Raw genomic sequence first — 18,418 nt, forward strand, 5'->3', positions numbered from 1 at the left:
CTTGGCGCCGTCGTCTGGCGGATATCCTTCCCTTATCATGTGACCTGTGCTCCAACAGGGGGCAAAGGTTGGCTGCGATCCGCCCCTGTGTCTTAATAACTCACTCATTGTATTCCTTTCTGTCGCTAATTAGAGCCTCTCCCCAATGCATGTGTGTTGTGTGTGTGTGTGTGTATGTGTTTGTGTGTGCATGTAGTCCCTCCTGGGCTGTAGAGAGGAGGCAGAGAAGTAAAAATAGAGTGTGGCTTAGTGCCCTCTTTATTGTTATTAGTGCTCCAGTGGCACAGCAGTCAATCATCATAGATGCCAAGAACTGACATATTCGTTCTCTGACTTGTTCTGCCTCTCCCTCTGCCATGGAAATGACCAACTGGCTGCCTGTGAGATGAGGGAATAATGACGAGACGATTTCCTTCCTTTTTTTAGATGCTGTTTCTCTCAGTCATCTGTCATCGCCGTCATCTCCCAGGCTCATGTAATAACCCTCTGTGTGTATATGTGTGTGTGTTAGCATAGCTGCAGTGGTAAATAACGGCAGGATAGTCGGTGTGTGTGTTTATGGCAGTGAGCGAGGGCAAATCATGCTGGGTCTGAAGCTGAGACATGAAAAGATTCAGTCAGGCTCCATTTAGCCCAGACTGATAGCAGGACACCAGGAGCTGCTGAGACAGGCAAATATGCCGCTAGATACTGTAAACTATAAATGCTTCTTTAGAGTGCAGACACCTGCGTCTGCCGTTTCACCTACTTTGGTAACCCACAATGCCATGGGTGAAATGGCCCTTACCTTTTCCTGCAATCTTAAACAAATGCAATTACATATTAGGCCACACCCCGATTCTGTTAGCATGACGCCTGTTGTCTCAAATGTAAGCAGAGCAAACAAAACGCTACACACCTGATGGTCCACTAATAGTGTTCTGACACACCATACACGTGGAACATCTCAATACATATTGAGAATGTGTATGCATATAGCATGCACACACACAATCACTTTTGAACACTATTAATAGGATAATCAAGTCCGCCTCATCTGCTCAGCACCAGTGCTGTGAGACTGTGGACTTTAACCTCTTCCTCTGCTCCTTATTAGCATTAGATGGCTAATGGGGTGTGAGCTACAAACAGGTGAGGCTGTTAGCTAATGATATACACTACATATAGAAACAGGTGGAGTGTGTCAGTGGCACTGAGACAAAGGGTTTCCAACCAAATGAGTGCTGTTTTCTGTGTGTACAGGTGAGCTGCAGGTAAACGTAAAGGGATGTGTCAGTTGGACAGTATGGCTCTGGGAGGTTTGATGGGGCAAGAGGGGAGAGACTAAGATGCACTGTCTATTGACTATCACACAGAGCACCGTTGTGCCCTCGCTGGGCTGTGATTGTGCCAGCGGACAAAGCCCTGATTCAGCACATCCTTTCCCCGAGGGAGAGCTCTGGAAACCGAAGACGGCAGCCGTCCCCTCCTTTTGCCCCCTCTCATCCTCGGCTTCTGTCTCTCCCTTCGCCTGTCTCTGTCTCTCTTTGGCCGGTAGCATGGCAGCAACCATGCATCAAAGGGAACTACAGAACAATGCAAGGGACAAGCCAGGAATTTGAAGAGCTTTTTTCTTTCTTTTTTTTTTTTAAAAAAACAATCATTTCATACAGCTGTGTTTTGTCATTTCCAGGATGGACCATATCTCAGAAGCCATTAGAGCCAGAAATAAAAGTAAAATTTAACTGTAACTTATTAGACTGGAGAGTTATAAGTGGGGAACATCCTCTCTGCTTCTCATCTCTCCTTCACTGTAATGCAGACAATAATGTGGCAGCAACCTGTGCTGACAACAGAGTCAGTAGCACAGATAGATTAGCACAGTCTCAGCCACTTCAGCAAATTTATTTGTGAAAATTGATTCCTGTTGTGTTTTAACTGACACAGCTGGTGTAACATTAGTACCCAGCTCTAATAATTATCTACGTTTATGTGCATGCATGTGTGTAGAAGCAGGATGAATCTGACCAAAGGAACCTGGGGTTTAGGTTTCATGTTCAATGAGAAGATGGGGAATCCTTCTATATCTATCAACAGTATGATCCTGTCTGTTTCCCTTTCTCTCTCCTCCCAGGTTAGCTGAGTATTTCTGCATTAATCACCATGACACAGGCAAGGCAACTCAATTTTCTGCTCCTGTAGGTAAGGTGCATGGTGTCCCGAAACGGTGGCATGAGGCATGAAACAGGCAAGCAGGGGCTAATCTTTGGTTACTGGTGTAATTGAAATGCTATCCACACTGTAGGGTGCATTAAAGTCTGATAACAGTGGTTCCTGTGGCCAATTTAAGTAGCTTGACTTCCCCTGGCTAGAAGAGAATAAAGCAAAGGGTGTGTTAGAGAGACAGAGAGAGACAGAGTATTTCAGGTTGGAAGGGGGAGGTTGGGAGGGGGGGCTGCTAGATAAGACCGACAAACCCCGGCTAATTCTCCAGGCATGTTTCTCATTGTGATCCAGGAAAAATGAGAAAAAAATGAATCACAGAACCAAAAAAAATCAATTGACCCTCGGGTGGCTTGTCAGGCTGCGAGTCTGATAAACCTAAAAGCTTCGTTAATGTCGGCCTGCCTGTATCCAACAGATAGAGCACTTTGTAAATGAACCCGCTTTGATAAATATATTAAGAAAAGCTGTGAATAAAAGGCACAGACTTGTCATTTGTAAATAGAACCCCCGCTACATGGAATTAGAATGATAAAATGGGGTTCCATATAATTAAGTTTGTGTAAGACCTGAAATCCGTGCAAATACCTTCCCAGAATTTTGAAAGGAAGCTGTCAGTTCAATTAATCTGAACATCACCCTGAGAATGTACTGAACAAAATTAAGCTGCCGATAAAACCTAGGCTAGTATTTTGATAAGTAATTCCTGTATCATTTCTTTGCTTCTGTGATCATTTTATTTAATCCACCACCCCCAGTTATGTGCTAAGCCATCTACAAAGGCCCTGCTGGCCAGGCCACCAAAACCTTAATCCACCATATAGGTTGTGTAAAACAGGGAGGGGGTGGAAGGCAGTTTTGCCTGTTTGTGGGGGCACTGGTGGCAATGCTAGGTATGGTTTTGGGTGAAGGGGTGGGGTGGCTTTGGGGGCTGTAGGGGTAGCTTATGATCTCTGCCTATCTTCCTTAAATATATCCCACTGAATACATGTGCATCAAACCACAAAGACCACTGACTTAGCCGCAGAACACTGTAACGATAACACCGGAACATCCCAGTAGCTTACATATAAGAATGTTACAAAGGTTGTCTGTGTGTATGTCTCCGCGTCAAGCGCTGTGTGTCTATACAAAACAGGAAGGGATGTACATAAACGGTTTTCACACTTTAGGAGTATTAGTTGTCTTGGCTGGTGGGAAGAGGGGAGGCAAGGCTTTTGAATATAAAAGGCAGAGCGATGCTGGTGGTGAAGATAGGATAACAGAAATCTTGACTCACCAGTTGTTTACTTGTAAGATAGTGAGGCCTGTGTCTTGGGCTAGCTGCTTCTTCTGCTCTTCAGAAGGATATGGGTGCTGCAAGAGCAAACAGAGAGAGAAAACACACACACATGAGCCTCTTTGACATAAATATTCAGACATATGTGAAGACTCCTTGCTGTTGCGCATTGCTGTATACATTCAATATGTTTCTGTTTTGTTGCATTGTGTAACGCAAGACTGCACCTTCTTGTGACCTCCACCCAACCCTGCCCCTCCCTTAAACAGTATAGACATTCACTTCATACACGTGTCCACCCACTCACACACTCGCATAGAATTCAGTGTTAAACCTGTCAGAGCGAGCCAAACAAGTTTGTCAAATCTGTGAGCGGTGATAACCCTGTTTCCTATCCCCAATCTGCCTACACACTAGGCTAGGTAAAGTCCATGTACTGATCATATGCAAAGACACACATGATGACAAGCAAACAAGACATTCCAGTCGGCCTAACACATATTAGATATTGTGGTGTCTTTTTTTTGATGCTAGACAACAAAATGTGTGGGAGCACATTTGCAGTAAATACATTTATCTTTCGTTGAATGTCTGACATGTATCCTGGTGATGGCTCTTTCAAAAGAGAGCAGCTGAATACAGTCTAATGCTGAAAGAACAGAATGCTGTGAAATCTCCTGCACAGCTTTGCCAAGATTTTTACCTGAAAATGGAATTCTCCAACAAGGGCTGCAATGATACTATTTGTGTCAGGTCCAATCTAAAGAACATTGGCTGATATAAATGGCAGACCTTGGGCTGCCTTGCTCCCCCTGGGCCTGCTATGAAGCATGACAAAACAACAGTGATCGCTGGTGACAGATGTCTTTAAGGGCCAGATTAGGAGTCGGGGCGCACGCAAACGAAACAAATGAGACAGTGTGTGTTTCATTCAGCCGAACTAAACAGAGAGCATGCATGCACGCAGACTTGCAAATACACAAAAGCGTGTGCAAACAGAAATACATACAAACATATAAAAACATTCAAAGACATGACACCTGCGAATCACAAATTCTATTAAAAGGTGGCGTTTAAATCCTGGTCTGTTTTCTGAAGGTTTCAAGCTCCACTGACACACATTCTCCAAAAAAAAAGACAACCCAAAAAAACACCTCCACTTGTCAAAACTTTAACTTTTTAGCTCCTTTCCCACTCATGCTCATCAAGAAAGCAAATTCCATAGCTGGTAAAGCTTGCATGGCTTGTGCTAATTGAATCCAATTTTAATGTGAAATGATAACCGCTGCTCAAGAAGCATTTTCTCATTTACTGCTGAAATAATTGATGTAAGTGAGAATTCATATCAGCAGAGAGGAGGATTTCTCCTTTCAGGTAGCCCTGCCTGTTTAAATGTTTTAATTAAAAGAGAGATGGAAAAAAAGGTTTGAGGAATGTGCTCAATTAATAACAAACAGGGCTAAGATTGGACAAATAATGAGTCCCCACTGCAGAGAGGGATTAATCTGATTTGTACTTGTGTGTGCAGTCCCCTTTTTAATATGCTAAAAAATTATTAACAAAGGAAAGATGATAATGCTTGCAAAGAAATACATTTTTTGATTGCCAGGTGCTGACATTTCCTTGGCTGGCATGGACAGAGTTACTGTGTGTGTGTATGTGTATGCATGCTCAAGGCAAGGCAAAGTGTGCAGAAAGTCTGAAGAAAAAAAACATATCTACATCTTCATTCGTATTTGTGCACATGGTCTTGACAGCTATGTTTACCAGGAGTGTAATCTTGTTTTTTCCTCTCCCGTACTTTTGTGTTTTCGTATGACCCCGTTCGTCATCAAAACACTTACAAATATAGCAGAGCACACATTCCCTCCCACTTCTCTCTCATACTACACAAACCCATGCGTATGTACACAAAAACATAAACAGACAAAGCCCTGGCTAAAGATGATGTGCTGTGGAAGCATAGGGATAGGAGCAGTTTAAATTGGAAATGGGAGTGGGTCATTTACATTGTATTAAGGCTTCCTCAGCCTCTCTGGCCCAGACCTGGTCATCAATCGCCTATTGTCAGCCAGAGCGCGCTCTAGCCTGGTGATAAATATGCCGGCCAGCGGCACAGCTCGACCAGCAGCCACCAAGTAATGAATGGTTTGAACAAACTAGAAAGATGTCTCATCAAGGAGAGTGGGGACGTTAAAGCTCTCCTCACACACAAAACCCCTGAGTAAGGAGATTTACTCTGACCACATAGACACCACTAAAAAAAGGCCAGCAGAAACAAAACTATTTTGTTCAGCTCATGCCTCTTGCAGCCCTCTCTCATTCCAGCATTCTTTGCCTCTCTGTATCAGATGATCGCCCCCCCACCCCCCCTGCAACCTCAAGACTTGCATGCATTTGCACATATGCACAGCCAAGCATGCACACATAGAAAACTACAAGCACACATGAACATACACAATGTGCCTGTACTCAACCTTCACTCATTCTGTCCTCATCTTTCATCAACTCTGTCTTACATTTCTTGCTGACCCTCCCTCTCCAACATACTCAAATAATTTTCATGGTTAAGACTGTAGGCCACCCACCCAGACTTACGTTGTGGCAGCATTCCCTTAAGCATGGCACTCAGCAACAGAAAAGGGCGTGTGATGGCAATTGAGACACATAGAGAGACACGAGAAGCAAGCCAGCATGGTGGGCCTGGTTATTACAAAGCTGCAACCTTTGTGAAATTGGAGAATGACTATTTAGACCTCTGCATAACTTCTTATTGTTTAGTCATCACAGTTCAAAACATATATGTTTGTAAACCACCCAATGAACACTCAAAAATATGATGTGAAAAGATAAAAGGTGAGATGAATGGATGAATAAATGTCAAACAAAATACACAAAGTCTGCCTTGAAGTCCTTCTGTATCCTCAGGAGACAGTATGACGTGGTTATTTAATGGATGAAACACAAACACAGTGCAAGAACAAAGATGATATTGATAACCTCACCAGTAGCTCTGGAGCCACTCAATATGTTCAGTTAAAAACACCAAGACCAATATCCTTAAAAGAGGATTGACTGCAGAGCGTAAAACAGTCTATAAATAATTAGAGCCAGAAATGAGTAGTTTCAATTTGTTCTCAGGGCAGTGTCAGCCTTCGATCGAAACAACTCTGTTAATTACGCTGAAACCTGTTAATGGCAAAGGGTCAAACTATGCTCATTTACACATGTTGTCCAGTTCCTATAATTTGACCTGAGAAAGTTAAGCCAAACACTGAAATATTTCAGCCGATGTGGATCACACTCCGTGCACATGTTTGTATGTTTGACCGACTACTGGCTATATTACAGGGTTTGATAGGTCCTGTGCTGTCTGATAGTGCTGGATATAATAGCCCCTGTGGTTACTGAACATTACAAGCTGAGGTAGCTCTACCATCTGCTGTGCATGATCCTTAAACTCCCCCTGAGCCCAGCTTGGCATTTTACCACATACAATAACCACATCTACTGCTGGACCACTCTTACTTCACCCACGCTGACTCCTATCTACTCATTCAATATCCAGTTTGCTTCATATCACTTTCATACCTTCCGACACCTATTTGTAGCCGTCATCAAATCCCACAGCTGGATCATTATCCTGGCTGTTTCAGGCAACCCCCACCACTTTTCCAGCTCTGATGCTTCCTCTCCACTCACTGAACATGCAGCCCCTTGCATGAGCCACTGGTACAATCTATTGATTAATTACATCATCAGTGTGTGACATGAATTATAGAGCGAGGTCACAAGGTTGCAGTGGCTTGCAAACCTATTCCATGCTAATGACTCCCAGGAAATCACAGGCCATTGGCTGTTTACCCCCAGTGCCATGACAACACAAAGGATTTGCTCAGATGACCGGTGTGATTTGACCCCAGTTATTTATTTTATTTATTTATTTTCGCTGTTGGGTTAGGGATTTAAATAATCTGCCTCAATATTTTTCATTACGATTAATTTCCAAGTGTTTATTCATTTTAGAAATGAAGTAGGCACAGCGCTATAACTTATTTCATAGTATATGCTTTGGCCTCATTGATGGGCTTTATTGTGACTTTCTTTGTCTAATTCTACAGATATATTGCACCCCAGTATTTCCTTTCATATATGCCTTCCACACATTGATTGGAATCATATTTGTTTTTAATCAAAGTGACTGGAAGATGATAATGATATTCACTGTCAGAAATAAATGCAATCAAATAAAGGAATGACATTTTAATATGGATTCTGCATTGAGCTGGGGTAAGATTGGCACATTTTAAATATCAAGTTGCCGTTGTTATTAATGTTACAAGTGGCTTCTTTGACAAATGACAATGAGATTGAATGCATATCAGCATTACTGAGAGATCAAACAGATATGACAAATAAATCAAGTCGAGAGGTTTTGAATCCATCTTCAGTGTCTACTTTGTACTGGGCCCAAACCATAACTGTTTTTTAACGGGAGGTTTTTGACATATTTTGTGATTTAAAATGAAGAATAAAGTTAATTGCCAAACATCAAATAGAAGGACACTTGACTGTTAAAAAGCTTTGAATTTATGACAATGAAAGATATAATTCCTTCTACGCAATGATAGTAATGCTGAGCTAAATTGAGTGATTGAAATAATGATTTTTTTTATTTTAAAATGTTATTTTGATAATTATAGAAAATGATAAATATTGTTTGGATTTTAATGGAGCCTAACCTAAGGATGCCAAAGGGGTTTAACTTGAATGGAGTTCATATTTAGACAATGCGTGTCAGACTAACTTAAAGCTGCACAAATACTGTTATTTTCTTTTCTTTGTTAGCTTCATGTCCATCACCTTTTTTAATTATATGTTCAACTCATCTACTGTACCCCCTTTGTGAAGATTTTGGCAAGTGGAGGTGGGAGGTAGGGTTATTAGGTTGATTTAGGTTTATTTCACGGGGAACTACTCTGCTTCCTGACAACAGTCTGAAAGCAGGCAAGAATGCCACATGACTCAATGACTCAACCCTGCTGCTCTCTCTCTTTCCCTTTCAACTGCACACATACACAGATATGGCCAACTTATAAACAGAACTCACATGATGCCAAACAACAAACTGCACGCACTGCATGCCAAACTCTGATAACAGCATATGAAAGTACATTCACATCTACACTTCATACATGCATTCAGAACATACCACTACGTTTCTGTCTCTCCCACTCCAAACTCCAAAGCTTCCACACTAAGTAAGGACTCTCAGTGGACTGCCCTTTGACTGTAAAAAACTCATGATTGAAAATACAAGGCGAACTGGCCAGGCTTGCGGCATCTATTATAGAGAGAAAGGGCCCCCAGTCTGTCTGTCTGCCTCTCTGACTGGCTGGCTGGTAGGCTGGTTGGCAGTGCATCAGTACTACTACCGCTGTTGCTGCCACGGCCCCCCACAACAATCGCTGGCTGGGCTCCTGAAGCCAGTTCCTGGACCCCAGCCAGCAGCCTGTTTGCTCTACACCATTAATTTATGTTCACTGGAGACAGTGCAAGGTTGTAGAGGCTCTATGGCATAACTGCCCTGTATGCCTGCCAAGCTACAGCAAGAGCGAAGTGGGTGAGGGGAGTCAGGAGGGAGGAGGGAATGGAAGGAGAGGGTGAGGAAGGAGCCCTAAAGGATGTGCAAGACATAGGCATCTGATTGTACTAAGCTCCATGAGGCTAAATAGCAATCACTCCCACACAATCCCAATGCACCTCCAGACTTAAAAATTGAGTCTTTTTTTAGGGGAACATTTCCAAATGCGTTCATGCATAATGAAAAATATAGATATCACTTTTATCCAATAGAGAAACTAAACTGTAAAAACCCTGTTCATTATCTTAACTGAAGTCTTTGAAAGAGACCCAAATAAATATTAGTTTAGAAATTAATCCATAGACTAACTGTTATGGCTATAAGCTGTGCAGACCTCGTCCCATTTTGTGGCATGCAGCCATAATGATCTGCCTATTTAATCATCAGATCAACTAAATGGTTTCTTCTTCCACCACACGGCGGCTCCTCTGCTTTCAAGAGAAGGAACACGATCCTTCCATCCTCACAGTGGGGGTCTGGTCTTCTGTTTGTGACTCTTGTTTTTGTTGATCTCTCCCTCCATCCTTTGACGGCCCCTGCAGCAATCCCTTCCTCGTCGCAAAACTCTCTGCCCTCGTCTCCTATCCTCTTCACTCCACCTCTTCCCCTCTCCTCTCCACTCATCTCATCTCATCCCCCTTTTTCAAAGTTTCCGCTCAAGCTTTAAGCCAGGTCCTAGAGGGCAGGAATTTGGCCTGGTTTTTCAGACCAGTCTGTTGGCTTTGTTGTGGTAACTGCCTGCTTAGGGGCACCCAGCTCTGTTCTGCTTTCCTCTCCAGCTTGCCTGATGTCAAGACATAGCCACACTCACTATTTGCTTTCAAGACATCTTTAAAACATCTTGTTGCAATGACTTCAGCTGAGCCAAAGGATCATCCTTCCAAAAAGGTTTTGTCCTTGTTCAGTTTCCATACATGTAAAGTCTTTTATGCAATTCTTTGTAATTCTCTAAAATGATTCTTCTGTTCCTCTGGCCTCTACGATGCCACTTGTTGGAAGTGAGAAGTAATTGGTGTCTTGCCTTTGCGAGGTACTTTTAAGACCAATAAGCAGATCATTAGAGGCCTGGTGGGCTCGTCAAAGCAGAGGACACACCCCTTTTTCCAGCATGGGACAACCCCATATCCACACCACTTGTTACTGTTGACAGTCATAAAGTCATTGGGAGCACATGCAACAGCTAAAGCGTAGTAAGCCTCTAAATAAACATCTGCACTGGTTTAATGATGTATGTACACATTGTAAAAGAGCAGCAACTTTTTCAACTGAGAGTCTGAGCCTATGAAAACCTCTAACTTGGGTAATTCCTATTTCAGCTTCTTGTATATTCAGTCTTAGCAAATATATACTTAACTAATTAATTAAATGTAAACATCTAGTTTCAAATTAGGCAATGCATCACAAAGTATAAAATCAAGCCTGGTGAGTACAGCACTTAAGCTGTACAAGCTAGAGCCTCTTGATAAAGTCTTTTGAAAAAAGTTCTTAAAATTAAAATACAGTCTCTTCAGTTTATCCTCTTTCCCTATTGTGTACTTTAGGTATTGTTTAACTTGCTAAGTCAAAGTAAAGTGGATCTGATCTTCAATTGAAATAGAAACAGTTTAATTTGTGAAGAGCTGGGCCAACTAAGCTACAGAAAAGTGGGTGGGTTGCTCTTCAAATAGAAACTTCTGAGAGTTTCCACTTGATGGTCCTCCCTTTCACTCTGCACTAACTTAGTGAGAAAAGTATTCAAACACACAACTAGCACCTCTTTCTGCTCTCCCTCTCTCCTACTAGTATCTCTGTCTCTTTAAGACTGCACGTTCTCCAGAGAAAGGCCAGTACGTTCTAATAGCGAGCCTTGGGATGTAACAACAAGAGGACAACCACTTACAGAGGACAAACAAGAAACCCCCGGGGCCAACTATAGAATGTCAGGCCTATTTGGAAGATATCATAGGACATTTGTAATGTCAATTTTTGTTTTCAGGTCAAAAATCAAAGGCAAACATGGTGGGTAACATTTGTCCATTACATTGCAAGCAGGAACACCCCCTCCCCTGCAAAAAAACAGCTGCAGGGGACACTTCCTGTTTGCTAATGATGCTAAATGTGTTCAAGTCAACCATGTCAAATTTTCTCCCCCTCTGAATGGACAGCTGGGGTGGAAGGCAACCTTTTCCCTCTTCCTCTCCAGTGCCTCCCTTTTTCTCTATCTTTCTCTTGTAAGGGAAATTCTTATAGGCCCATGGCAGACAGACACTTTAGATCATGTCCCTGTCAGTAAGGTAGAGTAACATAGCTGATGGTAACCATAGGTGCATTCATGTGAGATCACAAGTACTTCCATGGCACAAAGCCAGCCAAGCCCTGATCAGTCATCACCCGTCCCGACCTGTTGTGTCGGTTCCCTTTTACTGAATACAGTTTTTGCCTTTCAGAAATGCTAGTCTTCTGAGCTCTCCTTTCATCTAGGAGTGTATGAGTCAAGGAGATATCTCCTGTCATTGCTCAACACCCAGGGGCGACTGGCTGCATGGGGCTGTGTGGACTGACAAATGCCCTCAGGATCGTTCACTTTTTTTAATATTCCTCAAAGGACAGCCGACACGTCACAAAGTTAAAATGCCTTCATGAACTGCTGTGAAGAAGAAGAGAAGAGAAGAGAAGAGAAGAGAAGAGAAGAGAAGAGAAGAGAAGAGAAGAGAAGAGAAGAGAAGAGAAGAGAAGAGAAGAGAAGAGAAGAGAAGAGAAGAGAAGAGAAGAGAAGAGAAGAGAAGAGAAGAGAAGAGAAGGCTTTTAGGCCTGGTTAATAGCATAGAATCTTTAAGTGCACTCTTCCATCCTCTCTTTCTCTCCCCTCACAGTGGTCTTAGGCTCAATCCCGCCCGGGGGCCGTTATGACCTTTGACCTGGCTGGCCTGCCTAGCTACAGCCCTCTCGTTTGTTAGGCGCTTTATCCACTGACAAAGCAGGCAGGAAGTTGGCAGCAACCCAGCAGCCCCATGGGAGGATGACCATCAGCTAGCTCAGCTTACCGCTTATTACAGGATGGTGGGGAGCATGTGTGTTTTTTTGTGTCTGACTGTGCACTGCCCTGAATGTGTGTGCTTATACCTTATGCATCTCCTGTCTGTTTTTATGTGAGTATGTTTAGAAATGTGCTTGTGCATGTGCTTCTGCAGACGTGTTCAATTGCACATGTCTAAAAGAGCAAAAAGATATTAAAATATGACTCATCTTTTTTATGTATGTGCTCATATGTTGGCAAATTTTGCAATGCTAGCTAATGACACGCATAGAATAAGCCTGGAAGCTTCAAACGTCCCCGTCTCCAAGCTAACCAGATCAGCTACGCATGTTAGCAACAATCAGGCATCCTTCCAGCTGCTGGACTCATGGGACCCGAGCACACTTCAGTCTTTCTCTCTCCACTCTTTCTGTCTTCCTCCTCCTCTCTGCAGTCTGCTCATCAGAGCGCTCAGAACAGCTCACTAAAGCATTATATCATAAGACACTCCAGTTTCACTCTCGCCACTCTATAAAAGTCAGGTAATTCATACTTCATTTATATACCTTCCCATTAATAAAGCTGATGAACTTTTACTCCTTAAATCTAATGGGCCATTTTAGAATGACTGCCAGCTCTGCCGTTTTCTCTTTTTCTGCTTCTCCTCTTCCTTGTATGGCTTCAGAGAAAGATATTCCACACATACTTAGCCACTGCTCATATGCAATGTTATATAGATAAGTAGCAAGAGAGACAGCTTTTGAGATTTTAGAGACTTATGACCAACCCTTTCTTCAGACAAGCGATGACACGTACCTTATGGTGGATTTTTTTTTTTCTCCCTCCTCTCTTTCTACCTCTCTGTCTAGGTGCAACAGAAGGTCATTGACCTACAGGCCTAACGCAAGGCATGATGGCTCCCTGGCTCAGAGGCTGTTGACAAGCGTCTGTGTTCTTTTCAACAACTCGTTGAACCACCCCCCACCACCCCTTCCCTTCTCAGGAATGTAACACAACCGCTCACTGAGGTAACCCAAGCCCCTCCCCTCTACCATCCTTCATTTACAGAGAGACAGACAGAGACCAACTGGGGGTGTGAGACAGCTGTCCCCCATCTCCCCATCTAACTCTTGCTCCCTCTCTATTTCTCTTCCTCTCTTTAGATTTGCTTCTAGCCCATTGCCTGTGGAATAATTAATGATGCAATTGAGCCGAGGAGAGGACTCTGAGCAGCAGGGGCCATTCCTGAATGCCTGGGTAGCCATTTTATGGAGGACTTGAAAATAAAAACAGATACAGATAGACAGAGGAAGAGAGCGGAATATAACAGTCAGAGAGTAAGAGGAATAGATTGTTAATACGCTAATATGTTACCCAACAATCTTCTTTTCTGTTTTTGTCCCTTCAAGTCTAATCCTTCATACCCATCCCCCTCTTCTCTTGTCCGTCCTCATAGAAGAATTGGGGGGCCTGACCTGTCTGGTGATTGATGGTAATGTCTCAGGAAGTCATTTTCCCCAACAGCACCCCACCGCCTTTCACCAGGCCTGGTGCAGAGGTGAGCCCATCACATGGGCGCTTTTAACTCTTTGCTCACTAACCTCTAGGTCTTGTGCACCGATCTATCCCGCACACCTCATCCCTACACCACCTCTTCCCTCAACACGGCAATGCAAACCACAACTCTCAGGACCCCTACTTCTGACATTACAGCAGGGGTGAGAAGTAATTCTGTGAGAAATGGTTTTCAAAAATAGTGAAAAGAAGTCTGTCTTAACAAAAAAAAAAAAAACAAGCACAGGCCATCTTGAAGTGGATCTGCCAAGCAGCCCCTAATTCAGGTTGCTGGGGATGGATCCCCACAACTCCATTACTGTCAGTGCTTACCACCTCCATTATGGCAATTAGGACATGGTTCCAACGCTAGGAATTCTTTGCTATGTTGTGGAATTGCTAACATCTGTGCTGTCTCCGCTCCATGTGTCAGAGTGGAGTTTTCTTAAACACACATCTTTTTACAGTCACACCCTTTTTTCTTGTCCTCTTATTTCTTCAACACTGCTCTCCACATTTATTTTCTTAATTCGACTCAAACTGTGCCTTAAAGAGATTCCTCTCTGTTTGAGCCCAAATAACCTAAAATGATCCGTGAAGAGACTCGTGGTCCCCGTTTTCAATAGGCTTCATTAGTTTTTAATATCTAGCCAAGGAAAGGAGGGGAAAATGGTACCGAGATAATCAATGGAAAGGGGTTGGTAGCCTATTAATCTCCCCCAAAGGATTGTGGGTTAATACACGTTCTTGCATAGGCAAACATGGCTGTGTGGTGAACACATCTGTCTGCCTGGATGGGCTACTTAATGAAACAGCCAGCGTTTGGCTGCTGAGATGGATGTCGTTCCCCCAGTGAAAAATGAGTTCCCTCTCCCACTATGCTGAGGCTGAGCTCCACTTGATAGGGCTCTATTCAATTCACTAGAGACCTGACTGTGTCCCTGTGTGAGAGCAGCTTAAACAATAAAGGTGCCGGGCAGGACAGGCAACGCATGGCCACTAGAGCAAATCTTCATGGAGATCATATCAGGGAATCCTAATGTGAACAAGACTCAGACTGATCTAAGAATGAGAGAAGATGCTGAAAGACTAGAAGAGAAGTGGTACAGCAGACAGATAAAGAGCTATGTGGAAGGAGAGATGAAGGATGAGCCAGCTGTGACAGAACAGCAGACTCAATGTGCTTATGTGTTTAAACTCGGTGTGTATGCATGCACAAGTCTTACTTCCTATTTGCCAGGACATGTGTGCATGTTTCTGTGTATTCTGACAATGACGGAGATGACCCCTGGTCAGGGAGTCTTGTAACAGGAGCTCACCTCCGGTTTTGCGAGCTCTCCTCTCACTGTGCTAAACAGCCACCTGAAGACAGGATTAGCTATTGTGACCCTGCCCCTGAGGTAACTGAGATACACCTCCAGGGAAAGACATGAAACACACACTGTCACGTGTTGCAGAGATACAGCCAGGTGGGGAGAGCCAGACACAGAGGAAGATAGAGGGTTTAAAAGAAAAAAGCAGTAGACAGGTGGTGGCAGGGATTGTTAAGTGCAAACAGAACACTTAAAGAGGATGAATGCAAGTATGGTACAGTATAATGTTGAAGAAGCTAAGGTGAAGGTGTAAATGGTGTTTGCTGTTCTCTAATGAAAACAAAGCAACAGAGTGTAAGAGGATTGGACATCCTTACTCTGTGCCTTGGGATAGCTGAGATTTGTGCCTGTATAGAAATTGATGCCTGTCAGCCTGCCTATGACTCAACTGTGACAATATGCATTCATGTGTGTTTCTGTGTTCATGCTGTGCTATGACAAATGAGCAGCGCTTAATTTGTGACTGATTATGTGGGCTGCGGGTGCCCTAAACTCCTTTGAACTTGTAATTGCCCCTGGTTTCCGTAATGAACATTAAGGAGGATTCAGAAATGTGTGGCTAATTACACCCCCCCCCCCCCTCACACACACACACACTCCATTTTTTTCTTTCTCTTTTCTTCATCTTCATCCAGTTTGAGAAAGAGGAAAAGGAAGAGCCGTTGTGCCAGTAGGAGGATGAGAACCAAGGAGGAGGTTCTGGGTTGGGAGGCATGCACCGCTGTTGTCACCCTCTTTATCTAAATAATTGTACAAGCTGGTTTATGGGCTTTAGAGAGGTGCTTTGTGTGTCAGCTGCTGCAGCCCTGGGGATATGGGGGACTAGCTTTCCCCACGATCAATATTCAGAGAGATTCACATCTGGAGCCAAGACCTGCTCGGCGCAGATTTGGATTTATATATTTATTTTCCCCTTTTATTTGATTTTTCATTGGCTCCCCACTTTCTTTATCCATCTGCTTTTTCTTATCAGTGTGTGGAACAGCTATTTTTGCTACAGTGTTTGCTATCTATCACACATGCTTATTTGTGTAGTATTACATGATCTTCAGAGACATGTGACTACGAGAAAAATCCAGAGGTATGAAGAGAAATAGGTCTGCTCTGTATAAAGAACAGAGACCAAAGATACATGGCTCAATAATATATATGCTATGAGATGTTTTCAGAATGAAGCATTCTGGGTAAAAGGGTACAGAGCAGGGAGAATCCACTGTAGCTGGTGGAGGGGGATGAAGTGGGGAAAGGAGCAACAAATTGACCCGCTCAGCCTCAGTCTTTGATGTGAACTGGGCTCCCTCTTAAAAATCAGTCCATATGTTCAGAGGGGGAAAGAGAGAGGATATCAATAGGGAAAAAATGAAAAGGTGAGGAAGTGGGGTAAGAGGTGAGAACAAGAGACATGGCTCCCAGTTATAAGGACCCCACTGTGCAGGAATCCCACTGCTTGCCTCTGGACCGAGCGTTGGGCAAAACAAAAGCATGCATGTGAGAAGAGTAGGAAGAGAGAGAAAAATCGCACAAAATGGTAGGAGTGGGATTTGGTGGAGCTATAGGGTCCCATGACAAACCAAACAGTGAAACACATCGTCTGTCTTTGATTTCTACTCAGTGCCTCCATTCCTCAACCTTTCCTCTCTCTTGCCTCCCTCCCCTCTTTAGCCTGGTTTGCCGTTTCCACGCTTGTGCTGCTCTGTTTCCCCTTTGCATTTTCCTTCTCTTGGTGTGAGATGAATATCAAAGCAGAGCTGGAGCAGCTCAGAGGCCTGCAGCAAAATCTCATTGGCCTCTATGGTCCCCAGCAAGCTGCAGCCACCGTTCTAACAGCTCTTGCCACAACCCCGCAATCAACCGAGGGGGCCATGTGACTAGCCCACAGGGCGGAACCCCAGGAAGGGTAAGGGGTAATTTAAGGGAACCGGCTCCAAGATGTGTAACCAAAATCCTCTTATACATTTTGTTATGAGTAAGATAACCCCAATAGTGAAGAAAAGGGAAAGCTGAACAGAATCAATGACCACCATCTTAATAACCCTGTTTTTTTTTTTTTTTTCCACCAGGGGCATGCAACGCTATCACTGAATACCATATGGGGTCCCTTTTTATAAATGATGTCATTCTGTCCTATTTGCCTAAGAGTCTCAGGCAGGTCCTAGTCTAGATCAGTGTTATGACTACATAGGCAACTGCTGAGGGGAGGGAAATGTTCCTGAACTGGGTTCTATTCTCATTGGAGCATAAGGCCTTAAAAAAGTCTTGTTGGCTTTGTATATGTGTGTTCTTAGATGACTCTCTCACTGCTGAGAGCTGGGAGTTTATAAATCTGACTGCCGTCCACAGGTCTTGCTCTGTTTGTAGTCTGCTGTGGTCATGCCATGTGCAGTCACCTCTGCAGGGGCCATTCAAACTCATGCTGTGCTCCTTGTCTTCAATGAGGACACCCCTTTTGTAAAACCATTATTTGAAGAAATGTATATTGCATCACATTTCTTGGAGCTTTTTTTGGGATTGTTTTTAATACTGAACTGTGTGCTGCAGGTTTTTCTACTTTTTTTCCTGCAAGCACTGGATTTTCTCCCAGCTTAATCACCTCTACGCAGTCCAAATGTGTCGTAAACAGTCCCTGAATGAAAGCACTCATCTCTGCTACTTCATTAAACGACCTGCATTAAGATGCAAACAGCAGGAATGAAAATTAACAGGAAGGGATGAAAATGAGACGATACACAGGAGGAGAAGTGGTGGGGTTATGCATGTACCCTTCATTTACAAGTGCATGATAGCATGAAGCTAATTTTCAATAAGCAAACCTATGGGACTGAAAAGTTCAAAACGAAACAAGCAAAAATCATAGCAACATGTAAGCACTTTTCTCACACCCATTGCTGGCTATATGTAAGGATAATGTGACATGCTTTATATGTGAATAGATTCCATGCGGGGTTTGTTGGCTTTGAAGTGGAACTGTGACAGATCTGGATTAGGGGGCAAAGTGTAAAGGTCTGATGTCGGAGCATGAAACGAATTAGCGCTTATTACATTCAAATGCAGCACTAAATCTCTGGAACAGCTACCATTTTTTCCAAAGCACACTGTAAACAAGGCTTTTGTCAGTCATAGCGCTGCACCACACCGACACTTGGAAGTCACAGCAGAGCTCCTCTGCAATGAGTCGTCAAACTTGATGCAGCTCATATAACTGCACAGCCTGAGAAAATTTGAAGTCACTGGATATGCCTTCTAAGTGCTCACTCTGCTCTTTGCTTTATACTCTATGAAAAAAAAACAAGGAAAAAAAAAACATGTTGACATGTTCTGATAAGGCAGATGAAATTCTTAAGTGAAGTACAGAATAATTTCACTGCTGTCTC

General features: G+C 43.3%; 1 protein-coding gene across 5 annotated transcripts in view; it reads right to left on the bottom strand.

The window, feature by feature from the left end:
• The window catches only part of meis2a (Meis homeobox 2a), a 76,769-nt gene that overhangs the window by 20,783 nt on the left and 37,568 nt on the right, over window positions 1-18,418 (bottom strand). For all 5 annotated transcript variants that reach the window (XM_072364849.1, XM_072364848.1, XM_072364850.1 and 2 more), the window contains exon 9: window positions 3,482-3,558. In XM_072364849.1, the coding sequence (XP_072220950.1) occupies window positions 3,482-3,558 (77 nt within the window). The remainder of the gene's footprint in view (window positions 1-3,481; window positions 3,559-18,418) is intronic.

This window comes from Leuresthes tenuis, unplaced genomic scaffold, assembly GCF_036924035.1.
Source record: "Leuresthes tenuis unplaced genomic scaffold, fLeuTen1.0.hap1 SCAF_15, whole genome shotgun sequence".
NCBI lineage: Eukaryota > Metazoa > Chordata > Actinopteri > Atheriniformes > Atherinopsidae > Leuresthes > Leuresthes tenuis.